The 19,105-nt window shown below is 42.5% G+C and overlaps 1 protein-coding gene across 1 annotated transcript in view; it reads left to right on the top strand.

Moving 5' to 3' along the window:
- LOC124721564 (ras-like protein 2) overlaps nt 1-19,105 on the top strand; it is an 89,987-nt gene that overhangs the window by 55,954 nt on the left and 14,928 nt on the right. The window contains exon 3 of the mRNA XM_047246602.1: nt 7,090-7,301. Within this exon, the coding sequence (XP_047102558.1) occupies nt 7,090-7,301 (212 nt within the window). The remainder of the gene's footprint in view (nt 1-7,089; nt 7,302-19,105) is intronic.

Below are 19,105 nucleotides of genomic sequence, written 5' to 3'. Positions count from 1 at the left end.
ACCAAATCACTATTTAGTTAGAAACAGGATACACCGTTTCTGCACATTTAGGATGGGATTCTGCATCAGTTTATGATTAGGATAACTTTAAGGTTCAGACGCAGGTTTAAAGCACTTGAATTATTATTGAAAAACTTGCACACAAATATACTGGTCCATGCTATAATACGTATCTGTGTTCCTGAAGTTGGCAGAACAGTGGCACAATAGTGGTGGCAAGCACCGTGGCAGCTAACTGGTCTCACAGTCGTGATGTTGAATGCTCTTTACAATTTCTTCTTGTTGGTGGATTTTTCTTATTTTAGAGCCATTACATAATACAAAGAGCACCATGCAACAGCCGAAACCACATGCGAGACAAATTTCCATATGAAATGGCTTCCAAATGCCTCACTTGGCACCTCAATGGTTACCATACAACTGCTAGCCACTGACTGCATAGCGTTCCCGCCAAGTAGCCGCCCAGATCAACCACTAAAACCACCTTGCACTACGCGCAAAGCCACTTTCATAGCGGAGGGGGTTCCCTACAGCTTTAATCCTTTACTTTACAAATTCCCTAAGCATGAACCAGCCTCCAATATATAGATTTTCCTTTGTGAACAGACGTATATTATAAAATTTCATTAATTTTAAACATCCTTTAGCTTTTACAATACATACATAACAAACTTTAAATTTCCTTTCGCAAATCAATGACCTTAATTAGTAAAGAACAACCACTTCATAGTCACATACACATAGTTACATAATATAACCTACTTACAATCGATATTGGTGTTACACATTGACTGAAGATCGGAAATAGTGTGCAGCGAGCAGCTCACTGTCATATGCACCACAGCAGCGTTGTACATCAGAGAGCTCAGATGAAAAGAAGGCAAGCAGTTGCCAAGCATTGTCTGCGCATGGTTGTTGATGGCCCTGATAGTCGTCTCTCTTGCATCCACTATTGCAAGGATGGCACTAGGGTGGTGTTGGCCATAAGGGCCTCATTGGCGAGGTCCCGTTTTATTTTTTCAAAGCTCATGATCATACCTAGGTCCAAGGCACCAGTTCGTTGCCTTTGATTTTATCACCACAGAGTGCTGTAGTAAGGGGCTCTCGGGTGGAAGCAGCATCGTTAAGATGGCAATGGAAAAAGTTGACTGTGGCGATGAAACGACAGAGGCCTTTGTAGGTAGTAAGGTATGGAAAGTCCGCTATTGCCTGTACTGTCTTTGAGAGGAGGCAGGAGCTGGCAGCAGAGACTAAGTGTCCCATGAATTCAACCTCACCCATCCCGAAAATGCATTCTGCTATGTTGAGGATCACTCCAGTTTTCGGTAGACAGAAAAAATGTTGCGTAGGTGTTTGTGGTGTTCAGTAGGGTTCCTGGAGTAGATGAGTATTTCATGTAGGCAGACGAAACACCCCGGTGCACCCTGGAGGATGGTTTCAAAAAATTGCTGCCATGTTTGGGCAGCATTGCGGAGGCTGACTGTCATGAATGCACTCTCAAACAGGCTGAAAGGCATGACTATGTCAGTTTTCTCAATGTCCTCTGGGGCAACTGGGATTTGTGTGTAGGCTTTAGCGCAGTCTATTTTACTGAAGATAGTAGCTCCTGAGATGATGTCATTAAAGGTGCAGAGGAGTGGGAGAGGATAGTGGTCAGGGATGGTGCAAGCATTGAGTTCACAGTAATCACCTCAAGGGCATCAGCAAATGTCTTTCTTGTGAACAAGGTGAAGAACTGAAGCCCAGGGGCTTTTTGAAGGGTGAAGTACACCAGCGGCGAGAAGCTCTTTGAAATCCTGTTGTGTGATTTCACACTTGGGAGGGAGAGGACAGAGTGTCGTGCTTAACATTCTGGTGGGCACTTAGTGGCTAGATGAGGAGGGGGATTCTGAAAGGAGTGGAGCATATGGTCCTAAAATTGTGAGCTGTTGCACTGCAAAACATGTGATGAGACAGGAGCTGCATCAGACAGACCTACCTGAGGTGCTATCGACTGAATGGTGCTTCGCTATGTCAGCCAGTAGACCGTAATGACGGAGGAAGTCAACATCCAAAATGAGGTCAGTAACATCTGTGACTGTGAAAGTCTGCGGGAGTTCCTACTGAAGGCCTAAATCGAGCAAGTTGGTATGCACACCTTAGGTAGGGATAACAGAGTTGTTGTTGGCAGTGATGAGCAGGGGAGAGGATGGGGTCGTGATTTAAGGGTAGTTTGTGGGTAAATATGGATAAATCAGAGCCGGTGTTGATGAGGCAGAGGACAGGGGAACTAGTGTCATTCAGGTTGCACCTGCTGCCAGTGGCTGCCGTGGTTTGGGGACTAGGAGCACAGAGGTCTTAAGTTGGTGGTGTTCTTGCCAAACCTCTAGTGGTACCAACAAGCTGTGCCTAGCCTGCAATGGCCGTCAGGGGGTCATTTAGAACCACACTGATAACGGTGGATGTTCTCGCCTGCATCAGCATCATGTGTGTGGGAGTGGTCATCACCTGGTGGCAGATGTGTGAGGTGTAGGTGGCTCATGCCGGTAGTGAGTGCTACCATTTTGAAGATCAGGTACATTAGGATCTGATAGAGGTCGGGGGGGGGGGGGGGGGGGGCTGCGTGTTAGTGGTAGGTGGCACAAGTGACGTCATGTACATGGGGTCTGGGGGTGGGTTGGGAGGTGTGAGTGAATAGCCAGCTGGAGCCACTGGGTGATGACCAGTGTTCCACACTGAAGCCACAGTGAGGAAGGAGTTCAGGGTTTCGGCCAAGACATTTGTGTCACGTAACGATAAATGGGCGTGCAAGGCCAGGGCAGCCCGTATGAGGGCAGGAAGGTTCTCCAACCAGCAATTTAGGAGCAGACCTTCGGGGAGGATATGCAGTTCAGTCAGAGCTCAGATGTGATGCAGCAACAGGGATGTGCCCGTTGCAGCTCCAAAAGCACGAAGCTGGATGTGATGCATTCTTTTAGTTTGGTGTAGCTGCTGGAGGGGGGAGGGGGTGTCAGTGTACAAACGTGGGCAGCAGTGGTCAGGTCAAGGTGACCGACAACCATACTGAATTTCATTTCATTGCTCGTAATAGAGCACCTTGCACCATAGAGCACAAACCACACACATGGGTCTTGTGGGTTGATGGAGGGCAAATGAGCAGCCGTTTGATTGTGGAAAAGGGGGGGGGGGAATTCTGCAGAGTTGGCCCGTGCTGGGTGCCCAGCCGAGTCCAGCGGTTCTGAAGTGCTGACTTGTGTGTGAAGTTCTGACAGCTCGTAGGTGCTGGGGTGGTAGGGGTAACGGGGCTGTTGGCCAGAGAGCCCTTTGGGCATGAATGGCCTAGGAGAGGGAATGTGTATCACATGGAGGTATGCATACAAAGATGATATGAGGCAACACCAAACTACATGAAAGTAAAGATTAAATCAAAAACCAGTAGCACCAAAATAGTTAAAGCAAAATGTGAAATCATGTCGCTCAGTACAGAGATCAAAATGCTGTATAAAAAGAAAAAACTTCTCAACAAGCAGCTGTACAGTCTACACTTGCAGCTTGGAAATTGCCTCTCCAGCTTTCAATTCTCCTACATCTTGCAATACATAGAGAACGTCACTGAAAAAGAATGAAAAAACTAGGTACTTTGAAACTGAAGAAAGGTAACCTCCCCTCCAAAACTTCACATGGCAGCCAACATCAGATTCATGAAAGAACTATTAACTCAACTAATATCAATTTTACAAATAATGAACTTGCTTTCATAAACAAAGGTCTAAAGCATAACATAGAGCCCAGACTTAACGCCAATAACTTGGAATGCCTTATTGCATCTACTAAACTTGCATGTGATGCTGCTAAATTAAATTCCAGGGAAACTAATGCCTTAGCCTTCAAAGCCAATATAATAATAACAAGACACTGCAGTAACACTTTATAACTGACTGCTTTATTTGTTTATCTTGATTTTAATCAGTTCTCCTTCAATGTAAATAGTAAGTAAATATCTACTGTCACATACATGTACATAATGAAATATCTCTGAGAGTGGAAGTCTTTGGCATTGTTATGGTTGTAATATTGCCATCTTTTTATGCATGCCTCTATGTGATAAAACTTCTTAGTGTGTGAAGGGTGCATTACATCAGGTGCGCAAGATGGTAAGCAACCTGCACTGGAATGTAATGGTGCGGATTCTTCATTGTATGTAACCAAAACATCTTCCATTTGATAATAATAATTTGTTTACATAACTTAAAATCATAATAGACACAATTACAATTAAAAAGACGTCTCACATTTTGTTTGGTTGTAGAGCATCACCACCCCAAGAAAGTTTCATCAGGTGGGGAAACAAAACACAAAATGTAATGTAAAATGTGAACCTATCGGTTCGAAACCGGTAATGGTGCTGTCTAAGTAAATAAATAGCATTATAGAAAGTGGCTGGTTGCTGTAATCTTCTGTGTAAGTCACCTTATATCAGGACGGTGCTGGCAAGCAATATTGCGGAGAAGTAGTTTAGTGGGACATGCACAATGTAGACCAAGCAATACAATCTCCACTGTATGTTGCTGTGGGAAGGAGGGCCTAGTATGCTGTGCAGTAAAACTGTAACTTGTCCGGGCACGGAAGTGCGTGATGGCGTGCACGGAGGAGGTCGTGTGTAGGGGGAGCGGTGGTGCGCGTGGAGGCAAAATGTGTGTGGAGGGGTATGGTAGTGCACGAGGGGGAATGGCATGTGTGGAGGGGTGCAGGAGGGGAGCGGTGGTGCATGTGGAGGGTGCACGTGCGTGGGGGAGGGGGGGGGGGGAGTGGTGGTGTGCTCAGGGGAAAGGCATGCATGGAGGGGTGTGGGAGGTGAATGGAGGAGGCGAGAGGTGTGAGGGGGGAGGGGTGCGAATGTGAGAGCATCTGGCTTACCAAACGCACGGATTTCGTGACCATGTGGGATGTACTAATCAGAACAATAAAAAATAAAAACCAGTGGTTTTCAGTAATGAGACTCAGCACTTTGGTTTACAGGTGGTCACCATTGAAGGAACAATTTACGTTACTTCCTATGATCCTAAGGGGCATGCATGCCTTTAGAGGGGTGCTAAGTAATAAAGACAACAATAAATAATGAAACGTGCTGGAAGAGCCACACGAGCTGGTTCGGAGATATTATTCCTAAAAGCTAACAACTAAAATAAAGTTTAATAAGTTACTACCTCTTAATCAAGGTGGGGGGAGAGGGGGTCCTCGTGCATGATGGAGTCTTTGAACAGGGAGGACAATGAATGGTTTACAGTAGTTTGTTCAGCATTGACTGGTGGCACGGGGAAACTCACTCCAGTGGTGCACTTTGCAGTAAAGGGGTGCCAAAGCAGCCTGGGATGGAAGGCTAACAAACCCGCCTGGTACTCCTGGTGCACATTGCACCTCACTAGATTATTTACACCACACACCACACAGTGGTAAGGTACTACTGCTACAGTGGGAATGAACCAGGTGTCCAGCATCAGGCTCGGTACAGCTGCCGTCAAGGGAAGCCCTGCGAATGAAGGTGATGTGGAAGATGGAGTAGTACTCCTCTCGTTAACAGAACCACAACACCAGACGCAGGTGCAAAATGCTGCTGTCCACACACATTCTGGCGAAGTGTGGCAGACGATGACGCGAGTCATTTGGCATTGCACGAGATGAGCAACCGAGAACATGGCCGAGAGGTGTTGCCTCGTCTAAGCAGAATAAGCAACTGGTTGAGCAGCAGTTCGGCACATGTGGCATCCAGAAAGCATGGCAGTCTAAGCTCTACCTCTGGCAGAAGTGACCAGCGATGGTGCTGGGGGAGCGGGGCGGGTGGTGGTACCTCGGCCAGCAGGCTTTTTCGCTAATTGCTGATTTTCATTGAGCACAGCCCGTTGTCTGCTGCTACAGGTGGAGGTGAATGGAAGGAGTCGCCACATTAGTCCTCACTTCATAACACCAGTGTTACCACAATTGTTTGCAACATTCCATTTCATGTCCCTAGTCCTCTTACAATTGTTTGGATCATGCAGAATTCTGTGTTTTAGCAGTTCCTGTTTGTTTAGTTCATTAGTGAGTTCACTTATTGATGATTTTGCATTCTTAAGTTTATTTTTTGTTCTTATGGGTTCCTCATTTAACTTTCTACACTCGAATGGTTTTGAAAGACCCCTCCTGGAGTTGGCTATTGCACTCAGTTCATTATATACACTGGTAGTTCACTATTTTTAGACCCCTTTTTCCAATGCTTGAGTGATATTATTATATACAATGTACTTGATCACAATAAATACAGTACTGATTTTTTCACAGATCATACATTTTTTACTCAATTTACATTTATATTCGCAAAACTAACGCACTCGCTGTTTATATTGTCTGCTATCTTCAGATAAAGTTGCCTATTTTAGGTAACAGAAATGACACTGTAGATTTCTGTCAATGCATAATGATTTTCACAGAGTCAGTCAGGAATGTACTGTCTTTGGCATAAACACTGACCACCAGCTGGAAGTCACAGACTGTCAGAATCAATTTATGGATGGTGGGAGGGGGTTGTATAAAAGCATTCTACCAATATTGATCTTAGAGAGCAAGTTAGAAAAGTCTAATGCAGTCTGAGGTGTGGTCACACCTTGTGAATTAAGGGTTAAGTTGTACTCAGTAGCCTCACGAAGACATTTTTGTATATACCAACAAGAGCTGTTACTCAATAAATTTATTTTACTACATTAGCAAGTACTGCCACATGTGGAACATCAGTGGAGAAAAAGGAGGATAATGTTTGTGATATGGCATATTACACACATTTTTGTGCTTCGTTTAGCCAAAGATCTTCTTCATTTAGAAAATCGGTTTCTATTTTAAGAGCTGCAATACCACTTTGACTGACCAGCTAACTTAGTTTTATGGTGTAGAGGGTTTAGCAGATCATATACATTACTTCCATGCTGTTATGTATATATCATCTGTTCAGTGGAAATCAGTGTGTCATTAGACTAAATTTTTCACACCTCTTTCATATTTTACTATGAAGCATGTTTTGTGCATGATCTGTATAAATTTTGCTGAGCTTGAACTTACCTATTATTCTGTTTCCTACAGTCCTTGATACAGCTGGCCAAGAAGAATTTAGTGCCATGAGGGAACAATATATGAGATCTGGTGAAGGTTTCCTTCTTGTATTTGCTGTGACAGATAAAGCAAGTTTTGATGAGATATATAAATTCCACAAACAGATATTGAGAGTGAAGGACAGAGAAGAATTTCCAATGCTGATGGTGGGAAACAAGGCTGACCTAGAGCATCAGCGTGTGGTAAGATACATTTATTTAAGAAAATTGTTTCTTGAGGTTTCATTCCATTTTAAAAGTCAGTTGCATTTCTTAATGTATTTTAAAATTTTGTGTTCCCCATTTTTTATTTCTATGGTATGCAATCACTTGCCATATTCAACATCTCTATCCAATGAACACATCATCCTCAACAATAATTCACATTATCATTCCATAAAATGTTGTGGAGAGATTGTTTATCTACCTTAGGACACTGGTGCAAAATGTGGTGGTCATACTTTATTCTACTACCTACTCTGTATGCTGGCTAACTATTGCTGTTGAAAAATTTTTTCCACCACTAGGAGATGAACCAGAATAAGTCTTCCCTTAAGTGCCACAAAAATTAAGAAAGTGGTCATAGATCAAAAGGTCAAAGGAGTATATGGATGAAAAACTGGTTTCCGTTAATCCAGAGAAAAAAAAAGTAATGGAAAAATTTGATGAACATTAGCAAAAGTGTAGACCTGATGACATATCATAAATAAAACTCACCAACATATTTCATATCTGAAAACAAGGTGTGTGTGTTTTGGGTTAGTATAACCTAAGTATTGAGGGTGATTACCCAAACCAGTAATAGAATATGTAGAAAATTTAATTAGTCTTCTTCATCACTATCACCATCATCATCATCATTATTTTGTACATCCTGGCATAAACAGTGTTCATGACTTTAACACAACACATTAGCAGAAGATTAAGTATTGCAGGTAAAAACTTGAACAAATTTGCATTGAACACTGGTAGCATGTGTTGTAATCCTTGTTGTAGGTGTATCTCCACCTACTCTTTCTACTACCTTAAAATGACTGTGTGTAGAAAACATGCTGCTGCTGCTGCTGCTGCTGCTAATGGTAGTGGTAGTGGTGGTGGATCAATACCATAACTTTCTCAACACAATTTTTGCTATACTAGTGTCTCAATTGAAATACATCACAGTGTATCAGTAATTTTGTCAAAACTGGCATAGCCTAAAACTGGACAATATTATCAATTTTGCTTTATCCATACTTTGTCAGTAAAATGTGATTAATATGTGGTATAACACATACACATGTATTCCAAAGCAGTGCCTGTGTACAAGACTCTATTTCCAACACCACTGTCTTCCATTTGATATTTCCACAAAGCAGTCTTCTTGAGGTTTGGCAGTGTTGTGCTGATATATTTGATATAACTTACCAGTTAGAAATGACAACGTAGAAAGTTATAAATTTTTGGGAGTGCTTATTTAATGAAAACTTCAAATTGAAAACCCTATATTAGCCCTGATAAACATGTAGGTTTGGCAATTTTTACCATAAAACTAATTGCCAACATTAGGGACATAGGAATCAGTATGTCAATATATTCCTCATACTTTTTTCAGTTGCCGATGTCATGTGGAGTTGTGTTTTGAAATAACTTCTCACTTAGAAAAATCATATTCATTGTGCAAAACAAAGTAATTAGTTATGTGTATGTTCACACACAATGGTTGTACAGCGATGTGTTTCAGCATTTTGAAATGCAAGGGGTGTTCAACAAGTAATGCAACACTTTTGTTTTCAGCCAATTTCTGTTGAAAAATTGCGGAATTTGTTGTGGGATATTGGGAATATTCTTTCTTTGGCCCCTAAAGCTTTGTGAAGTTCCAAGAGGTGATGGCACTACATATAGCCTTCAAATTGGTGTCTAGCAGAGGTGCGTTCCAAGCAGAGAGCTGTCATTGAATTTATTTTGGCAGGAAACCAAAACATCGCAGATATTCATAGGGGTGTCTGTTGCCATCATCGCAACTAGATCACACAAATCTGTCTGATCTCCCACATGCCAGCCGGCTTCATGCAACTGTGACTCCCACAATGTTGGAATGTGCAGACACTCTCATTCAAGATGTTTGATGGATCACAAACACCTCGCTGCACAACTGGACATCTCAGTTGATAGTGCTGATACAATTATCCACCAGTTTGAGTACTCCAAGGTGTGCGCTCACTCGGTTCCTTGCTACCTGACAGGAGACTGTAAAGAACAACAAAGGGCCATCTGTGTGGAATTGCTTGCACATTGTGAGGCTGATCACAATGATTTTTTGTCTAACATCGTCACAGGCAGCGAAACGTGGGTTCATAACTTCAAAACCGGAAACAAAATGGCAATCCATGGAGTGGTGCCACACACCTCTCTTCCTCAGAAAAAGCTCGAAGTGGGACTGTCGGCCGGTAAAGTCATGGTGACTGTCTTCTAGTACTCTGAAGGGGTTATTCTGTTTCATGTTTTCCCTCATGATGCAACGACCAACTCTGAAGTGTATTGTGCTACCCTCAGGAAATTGAAGAAACAGCATCAGCATGTTCATTGCCACAAAATTTCTAATGAACTTCTCCAATGCAATACCCCACGCAAGTGTGCACACCTGACAAGAGCTTACAAATCTTATTGGACCATCCTTCTACATCCACCCTACAGCCTGGCTCTTGCACCTTCAGATTTCAATTTGTTTGGCCCAATGAAGGATGCACTCTGTGGGAAGCAGTACATGGATGAATGGGAGGTTATTGATGTAGCAAGACATAGGCTCCAGTGTTGACCAGTAGAGTGGTACCGTGCGGGCATAGAGGCCCTCCCAGTCAAGTGGCTTAAGACTGTCATATTGAACGGAGATTATGTTCAAAAATAGGGTTTTGTAGCGAGAACAGTGGAGAATAATATGGTGCATTGCAATCCTTAATAAAACCAACCTGCTTTCAGAAAAAAAGAATATGTTGCATTATTTATTGAATTCCCCTCATATTAAACACAGATGACATTTGTTGTCAAAAATATGTTTGAATTTGAGAATAATAAGTAAATTCATAAATAAAATATGAAAGGAAAAATAATCTTCACTATCATTAAATGAATCTAATTTGACGTAGAAGAGAGTTAGGTACAGCTGTTTCATAATCTGCCTGCAAAAATTAAATGTCTGACAGACAGTAGAAGCAATTTTCAATGTAGATTGAAGTGAATTGTATGTAAATCTTTAGCTAAAGTAAAATAAACTAATCATTATAGGCCAGATGATACAGTTTCACATAAAAGAAAGATCATTATTTGCACTGCATATGCATTTTGTGAGTTATCAAATGACTGTAATAAGAGTTTCTGTATGTTATAAATATGTTTGAGCTTGAGTAAAATAACTTTTTGGCTGATACATTGCAGTGGTGGGGGCAGAGTTTCCAACATGCAGCCAGCCACATTTGATAAAGCTCTGCATGTTTCTATAGTTCCCCCCCCCCCCCCCCCCCCCTTTCACCACTTCACTCACTAAATGTCCATCACAAAGTTACTTCAATCGAACCATAAATATGTCATATTGTCTGCCTGAATATACCTTTTCGGTAGTTGAATGGTAGAGAAATAGTCTGAAAGTGATAAAGTGATTTGATGAACCCTGTGCCAAGCACTTAAGTGCGAATTGTGAATTAGTCATGTAGATGTAGATAACTTATGGATTTGCATTGTAACACATAGTACAGTGTGCATATAACACAACAATAAGGAAACTGGCAAGAGGATGAGGAAAGTTACAAGTTGAAGCTTTATTACACAAGCTGTAGATCCACCTTAATTCCAACATATAATGACTTTATAAACCATTTTGTAGGAATTCTGATGTTTCTTTCATTTTAGCAAAAGTCAGTGGTGAATCCATCATACAATGCAGGAAGTTTCCATCAGACATGCCATGACAGGCTGTGAATGCACCCTTATGAAATACTATTCACAATTGCCCTAATATAGTTCAGTTTCCAGTTGTATTTCCTACTGCACACAAGTAATGTGTGTTGTTGACTGCTAAATTTACAGATATGATTATTGGATGAGGTGTTAAGTGAGTGGCCATTGCAGGTAGAAAGGTAATTGTTTTGAAGAGGAAAAAATCTTTTGGAATTTCGTACAATATGTAAAAATGTATTGTAGCATTGGAATGTGCTTGCAGAAATGAAACGAATGAAAATTACCTCTGGTATGTAGAACTTGCCTTAAGGAAATCTTGACAGCATCTACAATTCAAAGCAGTCAACATCCTATGTGATACATAATGATACACCAAATATCAAAATAGGTGTTCAACTATTTCCTGTTGGCTTTTGTCTTAGAATCTTGAGCCTGTATTTGGTAAATGATTATACTGACATTTTGCCACGAAGAATGGCTGGCATTGTCAAAAGTACACCCTGCATTGTAGGTGACAGACTGGAGTCATGCTCACAGCTGGAGATTTATATATATATATATATATATATATATATATAATCATGCTTTTGCCTAGTCATTACCGCTGTAATGGCCAGACGTGGATAGCCACTACAATGGATGTTGGAGCAGAGTTGTTGGTGTAAGAAAGCTGGTAATATACCACCTTTGGCGGGATAGCAATGGAGTGCATAGGCGGTGGATGCCTGATAGTTGGCTGATGCATCGACAGAAAAACATCAGTGTTATTGTATTCATTTATTACTCAGTAAACTACAGCAGTATCTGATGCTCAGGAAAGTCGGCATCCCGAGAACATAAACTGTAGGCAGCCCGTGAAGTGGTGCGACTGTCAGCAACGACACGCAGTCAGTGGAGTGATAATGGCAGTGACACCATGAGGATGCTGACTGCAGTAGTAGGTGGCAAGCAGTTTGCCTGCAATGCAGACTAAAGATTACCCAACTACACTGGATGAGGCAATCTGAATCATATTGTGGTTGCAGTGTGACTGGGACGGCTCACAGCAGCGTCGGTGTCTGTCCATGCAAGCTGAGGTAGGCACGAGGAGACAGTGGCAGCTGAGTGTCTGCCTGGTCTGGGCCTGGGCTCTGTTGGCCAATCCCCAGGGTAGGAGACCGGGAGCAGCTGAAGTAAGCCCCCTAGGAGGCCTGCCAGTTGGAGGGCACTAAGTCCACAGAATCGAACTTGGCACAAGCAGCAGGGCTGCAGCTAGCAGCAGTAGGATCCAGAGGTGGTGACTTCCTGATCTGTGTAGGCTCATAGACTGTTGTAGGTCCCCCCTCTGGACTGTCAGCTAGCAGACTGTGATACCTTTTACTAAAAATGATGAGTATTTACACAGAATTGGCCCATCCTCCTTTTGCTACAGCATCGGTTTCTGTCGTGTAATCCATGACAAACCATTGCTCAGACATGAAACAAACAAGTCACTCAGGCTGCGGTGGCTCTGTCATTCTCTTGCATTAATGGTATTATGCCTCTTGTGGCTCCTTCATTGCAGCATGTAGTAATCAACCCAAAGCATTGGAGTCGGTACTTGCCCTAGCAGCCTGTAACTGCTGTTGTAACTGCATCTGTCTGGCTCTGATCAGACCCACTTCCATGACCCCTTACACTAGCTGCAACAGCAGCATTTGCTCAGCTATGCCAAAAAATAGTTGTGGCACTATAGATCTGGCCTCTGGATCTTAGCTTATGATAATCCTGTGAAGACTTACATACATCCTACAAATTGATAGTTATGTACAGTACATTCAGCTTTTTCCTGATGTCAGTCATCTAAAACCACAAGGTTCATTGTCCGCATACTTAACCTAAACAGCACTTGCATGATTAGCCCCCGGCTTCACTCCTTCTTACATATACTCGCATGATAAGCAAACTGGCATTTCTCCTTTTTACATTGACCTTTACTGCATGAAATTACCATTTACAAACTAGCAAACTTATATTACCAGACTCTTTATTCTCAACTCACCCCTAATGACTACTTAACAATAAATAGATTCACTCATGAATTCCTTAGGCTTATCGGGCAGTGTCTATACTAAATTTTACTTAACTATTCCTTATTGGCTACGGATAATCCAGTCCATCTCATGTAGCTGTAAGTTCACCAAACTTCCCATCTTGCTTACCCATACACATTCCTCAATTGACCCACCACATAACGGATAAAAAAATAACATTGGAAAACTCTTTCCCTCTTAACAAATTTCTTTAATGAATTGCCTTTTCACAGCTAATGGTTCTATTCAGTTGACTCTAATGTTCAGCACTTCTTCCCACCTGTCCACTAGCTTCTTTACTTGCTGCTTTGGTACATATCCTGAAACTTTATTAAATATGTAAAAGCTTCCCTTGTGTTTTCCAAACCACCACACCCCTAAGACTATCCTCACAAATAAACCACATTTGGTACTATTACACACAATCTGTTGAAAGATAATTGCACTTATTTTCCTCCCAGTAAAGCTAATCACACACTGAGTCCTTCTTGAGATGCTAGGATTCCTTGCTGGTTGTGGTGCTACCTCACACGAATGAGTCATAGTGATTTTGCCTGTTGTTTAGTTGGTTTGTCCTTCATGTCAGACAATTATTGCAGCTGTTTATCTCTGGTGACAGTTTCACCTCACTGAAACAATGTTACTAAGTTCTACCGTGCATCAGTGAAGGTCATCAGTAACACTATTAACATTACCAATAGCTTCCTGTTGTGGTGCAACTGAGACCAGGCCCTGTTGGCAGTGACTGATCTAGAGAAAAGGACAGACTACAGCTAAGGTTACTACCATTTATTCTTTTGAAATATATAACCCCTGCAGAACTGTACCTTACAAACCTGACAACTTCCAGAATCTGTTACATTAACAAGACATCATCTTATCACAAATTTAGCATAATTAATTTTAAACAGACACAGAGCTCTGCTGAAATTTACCCTTTTGCGTTAACAAATGAGATCCTTATAATCAGCAATTTACCAGAAATTATGTGTGTGTGTTCCACCTCCCCCTTCCCCCCCTCCCCCCCTCCCCTTCCCCCCTTCTTCTAGAAAAATGAAACAAGGTAAGTCTGCCATATGTAAGCAGTATAGTCAAAATGTTATTTATGCTGACCAGTCTATATAAATCACCTTTAAATTAAAACTCAAACCCTCCAAAAGGTTTATAAAATAACAATAGTTAGAGTACAATGCATAAAAGGGTTAACTACATCAGCAGCAAATCCATAGTGGTTCCCTCTCACTGAAATAACTCTAAATTTGCTCCGGAAGCTTTGCTTTCAGTTATCCACACCAACAAGAAGTTGGGTCCATGGCCATGTCCCTTATACACTGAGAGGTGACAAAAGTCTTCGAAACCTCCTTTTGCATGGCATAATGCAGCAACTTGACGTAGCATGGACTCAACTAGTTGTTGGAACTCCCCTGCAGAAATATTGAGCCATGTTGCCTTCATAGCCATCCATAATTGCAAAAGTGTTCAGTGGCATTCATGTGAGATGATCGGGGTGGACAAATCATTCATTAGAATTGCCCAGAATATTTTTCAAACTAATCATGAACAGTTGTGGCTCAGTGCCATGGTACATTGTCATACATAAAAATTCCATCATCGTTCGGGACACAAAATCCATGAATGGCTGCAAATGGTCTCAAAGTAACCAAACATACTATTTCCTGTCAGTGATCAGTTCAGTTGGACCATAGGACACAGTCCATTTCATGTAAAGACAGCCCATGCCATTTTGGAGCAACCACCAGTTTGCACAAAAAATGGAAATTAGCGTATGGCATTGTTGACCAGGAGGCCCCATTCAGGGAAGTTCAGCCACCAAGTGCAAGTCTTATTTCATTCGATGCCGCATTGGGCGACTTGCGCACCTGTGATGAGGATGAAATGGTGATGAAGACATCACAGCACCCAGTCCACGAGCGGAGAAAATCTCCAATCTGGTAGGGAATCGAATCCTGGCCTGCTTGCATAGGAGACAAGCACGATGCCACTCAGCTAAGCAGGCAGACTACCAGTTTGCACAGTGCCTTGTTGACAACCTGGGTCCATGGCTTTGTGGGGTCTGCATCCCATTCATTGGGACACTCAGATGTTTAGGACGGGTGGTAGGGACAGAGCATCGAGTGACATTATACTGAGTGCACTATCCGAAAATTACCTCGAGCTATTAAACAGAGAACCGACTCGTGGAGATAACATCTTGGACCTACTGATAACAAACAGACCCAAACTTTTCGACTCTGTATGTACAGAACAGGGAGTCAGTGATCATAAGGCCGTTGCAGCATCCCTGAATATGGAAGTTAATAGGAATATAAAAAAAGGGAGGAAGGTTTATCTGTTTAGCAAGAGTAATAGAAGGCAGATTTCAGACTACCTAACAGGTCAAACCGAAAATTTCTGTTCCGACACTGACAATGTTGAGTGTTTATGGAAAAAGTTCAAGGCAATCGTAAAATGCGTTTTAGACAGGTATGTGCCGAGTAAAACTGTGAGGGACGGGAAAAACCCACCGTGGTACAACAACAAAGTTAGGAAACTACTGCGAAAGCAAAGAGAGCTTCACTCCAAGTTTAAAAAACACAGCCAAAACCTCTCAGACAAACAGAAGCTAAATGATGTCAAAGTTAGTGTAAGGAGAGCTATGCATGAAGCGTTCAGTGAATTCAAAAGTAAAATTCTATGTACCGACTTGACAGAAAATCCTAGGAAGTTCTGGTCTTACGTTAAATCAGTAAGTGGCTCGAAACAGCATATCCAGACACTCCGGGATGATGATGGCATTGAAACAGAGGATGACACTGCAGTTCCTTCTCTAAATCCTCGCACAAACGAAAAAATGGCTGACATCGAAATAAGTGTCCAAGGAATAGAAAAGCAACTGGAATCACTCAATAGAGGAAAGTCCACTGGACCTGACGGGATACCAATTCGATTCTACACAGAGTACGCGAAAGAACTTGCCCCCCCTTCTAACAGCCGTGTACCGCAAGTCTCTAGAGGAACGGAGGATTCCAAATGATTGGAAAATAGCACAGGTAGTCCCAGTATTCAAGAAGGGTCGTCGAGCAGATGCGCAAAACTATAGACCTATATCTCTGACGTCAATCTGTTGTAGAATTTTAGAACATGTTTTTTGCTCGAGTATCATGTCGTTTTTGGAAACCCAGAATCTACTATGTAGGAATCAACATGGATTCCGGAAACAGCGATCGTGTGAGACCCAACTCGCTTTATTTGTTCATGAGACCCAGAAAATATTAGATACAGGCTCCCAGGTAGATGCTATTTTTCTTGACTTCCGGAAGGCGTTCGATACAGTTCCGCACTGTCGCCTGATAAACAAAGTAAGAGCCTACGGAATATCAGACCAGCTGTGTGGCTGGATTGAAGAGTTTTTAGCAAACAGAACACAGCATGTTGTTATCAATGGAGAGACCTCTACAGACGTTAAAGTAACCTCTGGCGTGCCACAGGGGAGTGTCATGGGACCATTGCTTTTCACAATATATATAAATGACCTAGTAGATAGTGTCGGAAGTTCCATGCGGCTTTTCACGGATGATGCTGTAGTATACAGAGAAGTTGCAGCATTAGAAAATTATAGCGAAATGCAGGAAGATCTGCAGCGGATAGGCACTTGGTGCAGGGAGTGGCAACTGTCCCTTAACATAGACAAATGTAATGTATTGCGAATACATAGAAAGAAGGATCCTTTATTGTATGATTATAGGATAGTGGAACAGACACTGGTAGCAGTTACTTCTGTAAAATATCTGGGAGTATGCGTGCGGAACGATTTGAAGTGGAATGATCATATAAAATTAATTGTTGGTAAGGCGGGTACCAGGTTGAGATTCATTGGGAGAGTGCTTAGAAAATGTAGTCCATCAACAAAGGAGGTGGCTTACAAAACACTCGTTCGACCTATACTTGAGTATTGCTCATCAGTGTGGGATCCGTACCAGATCGGTTTGACGGAGGAGATAGAGAAGATCCAAAGAAGAGCGGCGCGTTTCGTCACAGGGTTATTTGGTAACCGTAATAGCGTTACAGAGATGTTTAATAAACTCAAGTGGCAGACTTTGCAAGAGAGGCGCTCTGCATCGCGGTGTAGCTTGCTCGCCAGGTTTCGAGAGGGTGCGTTTCTGGATGAGGTATCGAATATATTGCTTCCCCCTACTTATACCTCCCGAGGAGATCACGAATGTAAAATTAGAGAGATTAGAGCGCGCACGGAGGCTTTCAGACAGTTGTTCTTCCCGCGAACCATACGCGACTGGAACAGGAAAGGGAGGTAATGACAGTGGCACGTAAAGTGCCCTCCGCCACACACTGTTGGGTGGCTTGCGGAGTATAAATGTAGATGTAGATGTAACCTTACCATCAGTTCTTACCAACCGAAACTGGGACTCGTCTGCCCATGTCACAGTCTTCCATTTGTCTAGGTTCCAAACGATATGTTCACGAGCACAGGAGAGGTGCTGCAGGTAATGACATGCTGTTAGCAAAAGCACTCGCATCAGTCATCTGCTGCCATAATGCCTAATTTTCAACACTGCCCTAACAGATACCTTTGTTCTCACATTGATTCCTGCAGTTATCTTGTGCAGTGTTGCTTGTCTGTTAGCACCGACAACTGTATACAAACGCCACTGTTCTCAGTCATCAAGTGAAGGTCATCAGCTGGTGTGTTGTCTGTGGTGAGAGATAATGACTGAAATTTGATATTCACAGCACGCTCTCGATACTGTGGATCTCAGAATGTTGAATTTCCTATCAATTTCTGAAATGGGGTGTCCCATGCATCTAGCTCCAACTACCATTCCGCACTCAGAGTCTGTTAATTCCTATTGTGTGCCCATAATCACATTGGAAACCTTTTCACACGAATCCCTTGAGTACAAATGAAAGCTCCATCAATGCACTGCCCTAATATACATTGTGTACGCAATGCTATCAAAATCTGAATGTGTGCATATTGGTATCCCACGACTTTTGTCACCTCAGTGTATACGTCAAGAAGATTGTTTCCTAGTTAAGTGCAGAGCATTCCCAGAAACATAAGTAATTTAGAGACAAGTCAGATGATTGGTTTACCCACATACACAACACAGTTTCATTACCATTACCCTCAAACAAGGTATCGTACCCCACTAATTGCTTACCATTCTGAGAGCAAAGTCAGAAAGATAGACTTGAAACAATTCCATGTAATTGGTAATTATTGTAGTCTAACAAGGCGGCATCCAATGGGAAGAATCCACAACTTGCACTGCCCTGCATAAACCCATAAAATACCCCCAATGCTTAACATAGCTCTACAGAGGCTCTTAAAGCTCCACATGAGGACAAGCACGTTTAGCGTTCACACCATTACATGTGTCTGTCACACTGCTTCCACCCAGATGAACTTGCAGTCCGTACGATAAAATCACTTCTGGAACATAAACAACTCATAAACAACTGCCTAGCCTATGCAGTTCAGATTGTCAACCATACTATCAGATTGCCCAGAACTAACTTCGTTCCTGCTCACTCCACATACATGTCTGCTGCATCCACCATAAAATGGGTTTTGATGCGGCACATTGTGGCAGCTGTAGATGTGCTTCGAGAACCTGCTGCAGACATCAGTTGCACGTCTGACACTGCTTATAATTGTCAGGAGTGCATGACAACTGTTGTGGCTGGTGGAACTGAGTCATTTATGTCAAGAAGTCAGTAGTCATCACCGTGAGTGGCACAGAGTAGAGCGTTATCGACAGCCAGTAGAGTGATGACGGCAACGACCTCACAAGGTGACCAACTACTGCAGTGTACGGTAAGCAGTTTGCCTGCACTGCAGATTATGGGCTTCACAGCTGCACTGGACAGTTCTTGCCAAATTGCACTGTGGTCACGCTGTGAATGGGAGGGCTCACAGGAGTACCGGTGTCCTTCCATACGAGTAGAAGCATTCAGTGAGGAGTTTGCCTGTGCAAACAGTGGCTGCTGTGTGGCTACACGACC

The sequence above is a fragment of the Schistocerca piceifrons genome, chromosome X, assembly GCF_021461385.2.
Source record: "Schistocerca piceifrons isolate TAMUIC-IGC-003096 chromosome X, iqSchPice1.1, whole genome shotgun sequence".
Lineage (NCBI taxonomy): Eukaryota > Metazoa > Arthropoda > Insecta > Orthoptera > Acrididae > Schistocerca > Schistocerca piceifrons.
Note: the sequence above shows the minus strand (reverse complement) of the source record. Positions and strands in the feature narration are given on the sequence as shown.